Raw genomic sequence first — 7,500 nt, forward strand, 5'->3', positions numbered from 1 at the left:
GCTCATCTCAGCTCAAGCTCACCTGTGCTCCAGCGATCGGCGGCTCGGCGGAGGACTTCGCCCTGTTGTTCATCGACACGGTCGGTGGCTCGGCGGCGGCGGTGGACGGCGAACCAGTCATCGATGATGGCGGGGAACTGCCCGAGATGGCGGGGGTCCACGCGGCCTCTTCCCGGTCCACGACGGTCGAGGACGCGGCATACACTGGATTTAGAGGCGCCTTTACAAAAACATTTTCGTTATTCTCTTTGTCCTCAAAAAAGCCCGCCAAAAGGAAATCCACCCCCAGCAACCCTACCTGGCCTCCCCCTCTCCCCCTCTCCAACTCCACTCCTCCCCCTCCCTCCCCCTTCACCTGGAGGAAGATGCCTCTCTCTCTCTCCTCTCTCCCCCTTCTCTTCTTCAACTTCAACAGCAATAACAACCAAGAACTTTTCTGTTTAGTACCACAACACAGCGGACTCTGATGCTCTTTTTGGTTCCAGTGGACTACACATCATCCACCTTAATGTGAACAGCCTCTCTGGAGCCAAACTCAACCAAATCAGAGAAATGTTCCTCAACACGAAGGTAAAAATTTTGTGTTTCTCTGAAACCAAATTTGATCAAAGTATTTCTGACTCAGAGATAGACATAGAAAACTTTTCGGTTATCAGAAAGGATAGGAATAAACACGGTGGGGGCGTTTGTATGTACAGTATATTCACCAAGATATAAAATACATAACTTCCACTGATCTTAACCACAATTACCTGGAATCTGTGTGGGCGGAAATCAAATTTAAAAACGCTAAGCCGGTACTAATAGGGACTGTTTATAGACCCCCTAATCAGAGTGATTTCTATGGGGCTTTGGAAGAATGCTTGGCAGGGACAGACAACGTGGAGAAAATTATAACTGGGGATCTGAACACAGATATTCAACGCAAAGATGCGCCTGTCTTCAGATCCTTCAGCAAGTTTTGTCATCTGCACGGTCTTTCCCAGCTAATAGCGCTACCTACAAGGGTGTGTGATTCCACCCAATCAACCATAGATCTCATTCTCACTTCAGATCGGCCTAAAATAAAAAATAGTGGGGTCATGATCTGTGGTCTTAGCGACCACTATCTAACCTTCTGCACCCGCAAAATAGCTAAACCCAAAACCAATGGCCACATAACAGCCCAATCCAGATCCCTCAAAAAATACTCCAATGATAATTTCAATTTAAAATTAGATGAGTGGGACTGGTCCCCTGTGCTCGCGAGCAACCTGGTCGATGTTGCTTGGGATCGCTTCAAAACGGCGTTCCTAAAGATACTAAATGACATGGCTCCCGTGAAAACAGTCAGGATCAAAGCCCGCTCGGAACCATGGATGAATCCGGACCTATTGGCTGCCATTAAAGACAGAGACAGAAAATACTCTGAATACCAAAAATGTAAAACAGAAGTAGATAAACAACCCAATAACATCAACCTCAAATTACTCCTTTCAACTCTCAAAAAGCAATGCAATAAATTAAGAAATAAGTCAACCAACCTGACTAAATCCTTAAAAATAATTACATTAACGACAAAATAGAGGAAAACACAAATAAGCCACGTGAGCTCTGGAAAATTCTCAACAACCAGCTTCCTGGTTGCAGCCAGAAACTTAAAACAAGACTCACCAACATCAGCATCGAGGGTGACTCCCGCATTACAGACAAAATGGAGGTAGCTAGCAGACTTAACATCTTTTTCACCAGCATAGCCGCAACTCTTGTCAACAAGCTGTCCCACCACTCTGGTCGCTTTGGTGTAGAACACATTAAAGCCTTCTACAGAAAGCTAGGAGTATCCAACGATGATTTCAAATTAGAAATGGTCACAGCTGATGAGGTGTTTAAAAAATTGAGCGCACTCCACCCTAACAAGGCCACCGGCCTTGATAATATTCCCTCCAGATTCCTCAGGGACTCTGCCTCCATCATTGCCCCGATCATCACGCACATAATAAACCTATCAATTACACAAGGCCAAGTACCAAAAGATTTTAAGATAGCAAGAGTAACTCCCCTCTTTAAAAAAGGAAGCAAATTGGAACCTGGCAACTACCGACCTGTTTCTATTCTCAGCTCCATTTCGAAAGTAATGGAGAAAATAGTTTATGAACAGGTCGATAGTTACCTTGCCACTAATAAACTCATGTACAAATTCCAATCCGGCTTCAGAACTAACCACTCCACTGACACATGTCTTCTCTATCTGACCGACCACATCAAACATGAGGTGGACGCGGGCAAGTACTGCGACATGGTCATGCTGGACCTTCAGAAGGCCTTTGACACCGTTAACCACGCTATACTGTTGGATAAGCTCAGAGCAATCGGATTTAACAAAACCTCATGGAGCTGGATGCAATCTTACTTGGAGGGGAGGGAGCAGGTGGTAGAGGTGAACGGCACCGTGCCCCCCCCCCTCTCGGTGAGCTGTGGAGTCCCCCAAGGCAGTATATTGGGACCTTTACTGTTCCTAATATACATAAATGACATGTCATCGGCATGCGACTGTGAATTGTTTTTGTTTGCGGATGACTCTGCCCTGCTGGTATCCGGCAAGGACAAGTCACAGGTGGAGAAAATCCTCAGTGCTGAGCTCTGTAGAACTTGCACCTGGCTCGCTGACAACAAGCTATCCATACACTTGGGTAAAACAGAATCCATCCTGTTTGGGTCCCACATCAACCTTAAGAAAGTCAATGACTTCACCATAAAAGTGGGTGACATTGTTATCACCAGGAAAGATGAGGTCACCTACCTAGGTTCCATTCTAGAGGCTAACCTTTCCTGTGATAAAATGGCAACCAAGGTAATCAGAAAGGTTAACCAACTAACGAGATTTCTCTACAGCAGGGGTCACCAACGCGGTGCCCGCGGGCACCAGGTAGCCCGTAAGGACCAGATGAGTAGCCCGCTGGCCTGTTCTAAAAATAGCTCAAATAGCAGCACTTACCAGTGAGCTGCCTCTATTTTTTTAATTTTATTTATTTACTAACAAGCTGGTCTCGCTTTGCCCGACATTTTTAATTCTAAGAGAAACAAAACTCAAATAGAATTTGAAAATCCAAGAAAATATTTTAAAGACTTGGTCTTCTTTTGTTTAAATAAATTCATAAATTTTTTCACTTTGCTTCTTATAACTTTCAGAAAGACAATTTTAGAGAAAAAATACAACCTTAAAAATGATTTTAGGATTTTTAAACACATATACCTTTTTACCTGTTATATTCTTTCCTCTTCTTTCCTGACAATTTAAATCAATGTTCAAGTAAAAAAAATTTTTTTTATTGTAAAGAATAATAAATACATTTTAATTTAATTTTTCATTTTAGCTTCTGTTTTTTCGACAAAGAATATTTGTGAAATATTTATTCAAACTTTTTATGATTAAAATTCAAAAAAATTAATCTGGCAAATCCAGAAAATCTGTAGAATCAAATTTAAATCCTATTTCAAAGTCTTTTGAATTTCTTTTAAAATTTTTGTTCTGGAAAATCTAGAAGAAATAATGATTTGTCTTTGTTAGAAATATAGCTTGGTCCAATTTGTTATATATTCTAACAAAGTGTAGATTGGATTTTAAACAGTTTAAAACATGTCATCAAAATTCTAAAATTAATGTTAATCAGGAAAAATTACTAATGATGTTCCATAAATTCTTTTTTTAATTTTTTCAAAAAGATTCGAATTAGCTAGTTTTTCTCTTCTTTTTTTCGGTTGAATTTTGAATTTTAAAGAGTCGAAATTGAAGATAAACTATGTTTCAAAATGTAATTGTCATTTTTTTCGTGTTTTCTCCTCTTTTAAACCGTTCAATTAAGTGTAAATATCATTAACTATTAATAATAACATAGAGTTAAAGGTAAATTGAGCAAATTGGATGTGTATCAAAGTGGTAGCCCTTCGCATTAATCAGTACCCAAGAAGTAGCTCTTGGTTTCAAAAAGGTTGGTGACCCCTGCTCTACAGAATCTCCTCTCTGGTCAACAAAAGCACCTTGAGGATTCTGGCGGGAACTCTCGTGCAACCCTTTTTCGATTACGCATGCACCTCCTGGTACCCTAGCACCTCCAAAACCCTCAAATCTAAACTCCAAACATCTCAGAACAAGCTAGTCAGGTTACTTCTAGACCTCCACCCCAGATCCCACCTCACTCCTACCCACTTCTCTAAAGTGGGCTGGCTCAAGGTGGAGGACAGAGTTAAACAACTTGCACTGAGCCTAGTCTATAAAATCCACTACACCTCCCTGATACCGAAGTACATGTCAAACTACTTCCTTAACGTAAATGACCGCCATAACCACAACACCAGGGGGAGCTCCACTAACCACGTTAAACCCAGATTCCGAACTAACAAAGGTCTTAACTCATTCTCTTTCTATGCCACATCAATGTGGAATGCGCTCCCAACAGGTATAAAAGAAAGGGCATCTCTATCCTCCTTCAAAACCGCACTAAAAGTTCACCTCCAGGCAGCTACAACCCTAAACTAACACCCTCCCCGGATTGCTAATAATCAAATGTAAACAATCAAATGCAGATACTTTTTCTTATGCCTTCTGATCTCTCTCTCTCTCTCTCTCTCTCGCTCTCTTTCTCTCTCTCTCTCGCTATATGTCCACTACTTGCTGTCCATATCCTACCCCCCACCCCCTCCACACCCCTGATTGTAAATAATGTAAATAATTCAATGTGATTATCTTGTGTGATGACTGTATTATGATGATAGTATATATGATAGTATATATCTGTATCATGAATCAATTTAAGTGGACCCCGACTTAAACAAGTTGAAAAACTTATTCGGGTGTTACCATTTAGTGGTCAATTGTACGGAATATGTACTTCACTGTGCAACCTACTAATAAAAGTCTCAATCAATCAATCAATCAAAAGGTCCATCGAGTGGTGATGTGCGGATCGATACTGAAATATCGATGCTGCCGATACAAGATCTTTTTGCTCTAATATCAATTCTCAAGTCAAAATATTGATACTTTGGTTATTTGAGATAATATATACCATCAACAGGAACACAATGTAGTAGTAGTAGTTTAGTCTTTATTTGAAGGGACAATGTACAGAAACATTAAGCTCAAAGACAGATATGTTCTGTACCAGATTATAGCTAAATAGCTAATTTCCATCTGCAGTCCCTGGCTACCTAAATTAAAGGGATACAAAAATCATGCAATAAAATTATGACAATAAAATCATACACAAGTATTAAGAAAAAAGTAATAAAATGCCCTTTCATGGACACATACTTAATATACAATACAACCACACCTCATTTACATCATCACACAAAGACAATACATGCTTTTGTTCACATCTGTCATCATTTGTAAAAACTACCATGATTTTAACACACACACCTCACAATTTACAATAAAAATGCTCTCATGGATAAATATAATACACATTAGGTTGATGTGTCGAACATAATGCCCCTCTTAGTGACCGTGTGAGCAGCTTTGATTGCTCCAAAGCCACTTTTTAACTTCAATTGTGAATGAAGGGTAATCTGTTAGACTTTTCAAGTTTGTTGTGAGGTCGTTCCATTCCTTTATGGCTTTATATGAAAAGGCTGATTGTGCAAAAGAGGTTTTAATGTAATGTAACTAAAACATTGAGATCTTGTCAAAATTAAACACGATTGGTGGTAACTACTTTTTCTTCCCCCTAGATAAGTATGTCATGTGCAGGTGCACACTGTACTGTGCTCACTCATTCACTCTATTATTTGTTTATTTAAGAAAATGACTGGCAATTAAAATGAGTCACTGGGTACAGTATTAAAAAACAGAACGCGTATGCATATTTTTATTGTAGATTATTTGGAAACACTACATACGGAGTTGGACATGAATAATATAACGGCATCATTTGTTTTGCCATGTGATTTTATGTCATTTGAAGATGATTCCTCAAGAGCAACAACACTTGAACTACTCTTAATATTTTACCAGACGTATTAGGTAAAAGTACAAATAAAAAAAATAAAGAAAGAAAGAAAACACTTATTTATTTTTTTTAAACTTGGGACTTTTCGTGGGCTGGTTTTTGGACGCTTGCGGGCCGTTTCCGTAGTTTGGGGACCCTTGTTCTATAGCGTTTCTGCTTGAAACTCTTCACTCCAATGTTTGTAAGTTTTACAATATAACTAAAACAACTCATACTTGTAATATGGATAGGAGTGTTTTCAAGCATAATTGTACAGTATGTGATGTTGTAAAGTAATGAGGCTAACATCCTTGGCATTAGCTAATATGCTAACACGTTTACAGGTGTCTGTGTTAGTATTATTAACCTACAACGGCATTCTTTTTGTATTGTTTCAGTTTCACAAATTGCTCAGTAAATTCACCAAATGTACTTCCTTTTTCGTGCCTTGAACCGGGAGTATACCGTCCATAGCGTTTCTGCTCAAAAGGATTCTTCATTCATCACTCCAAGCAACGTTTGTAAGTTTCACAATATAACTAAAACTATTCTAATGTAATGAAGCCGGCGTCATTAGCCTTAGTTAATATGCTAACACGTTTACAAGTGTTTGCGTTAGTATTATTACGTTAAAATGGCAGTCTTTTTGTATCGTTTCAGTTTTGTTAATTCCCCAAAACGTCACCGTGAAATTATTGAGTCTCTTTAGCCGATTGGAGAGCTAGCTTCCGCTGCTAGTTAGTCCATGATGATGACTTCTGTTTTGTTTGATCGACCTATTTACTGCCGTGTTACAGACACCTTTTGGAAACGATTAAGGTATGTAAATAAACATTTACAGAATCTTTTTGTGTAGATAACTCATTTCACAACGTATATATCTGCGACTTATAGTCAGTCGGGTACGGCTAATATATGGACAAATACTTTTTTTCTTCTAAAATTTAGTGGGTGTGGCTTATACCTTGGTGCGCTTTATAGACCAGAAAATAGAGTACTTTAAAATAAGCTCGTGGGTCCATGACCATGACTTCTGTTTTGTTTGATCGGCCGTTTTACTGCCGTGTTACAAACACCGTTTGGAAACAATTAAGATATGTAAATAACCATTTACAGAATCTTTCTGTGTAAATAACTCATTTCACAACGTATATATCTGCGACTTATAGTCAGTCGGGTGCGGCTAATATATGGACAAATACTTTTTTTCTTCTAAAATTTAGTGGGTGTGGCTTATACCTTGGTGCGCTTTATAAACCAGAAAATAGAGTACTTTAAAATAAGCTCGTGGGTCCATGACCATGACTTCTGTTTTGTTTGATCGGCCGTTTTACTGCCGTGTTACAGACGCCGTTTGGAAACAATTAAGATATGTACATAAACATTTACAGAATCTTTCTGTGTAAATAACTAATTTCACAACGTATATATCTGCGACTTATAGTCAGTCGGGTGCGGCTAATATATGGACAAATACTTTTTTTCTTCTAAAATTTAGTGGGTGTGGCTTATACCTTGGTGCGCTTTA

The 7,500-nt window shown here is 39.0% G+C and overlaps 1 protein-coding gene and 1 long non-coding RNA gene across 2 annotated transcripts in view; one reads left to right on the forward strand and one right to left on the reverse strand.

Moving 5' to 3' along the window:
• LOC133631981 (uncharacterized) overlaps positions 1 to 278 on the forward strand; it is a 7,951-nt gene extending 7,673 nt beyond the window's left edge. Inside the window, exon 3 of the long non-coding RNA XR_009821635.1 lies at positions 1 to 278. This exon is cut by the window's left edge and continues 111 nt beyond it. This is a non-coding gene — a long non-coding RNA (uncharacterized LOC133631981).
• LOC133631980 (lymphotoxin-alpha-like) overlaps positions 1 to 7,500 on the reverse strand; it is a 12,385-nt gene that overhangs the window by 3,576 nt on the left and 1,309 nt on the right. The window contains exon 2 of the mRNA XM_062024200.1: positions 23 to 220. Coding sequence (XP_061880184.1) covers positions 23 to 220 — 198 coding nt within the window. The remainder of the gene's footprint in view (positions 1 to 22; positions 221 to 7,500) is intronic.

The sequence above is a fragment of the Entelurus aequoreus genome, linkage group LG17 (genome assembly GCF_033978785.1).
Source record: "Entelurus aequoreus isolate RoL-2023_Sb linkage group LG17, RoL_Eaeq_v1.1, whole genome shotgun sequence".
In the NCBI taxonomy this organism is placed as follows: domain Eukaryota; kingdom Metazoa; phylum Chordata; class Actinopteri; order Syngnathiformes; family Syngnathidae; genus Entelurus; species Entelurus aequoreus.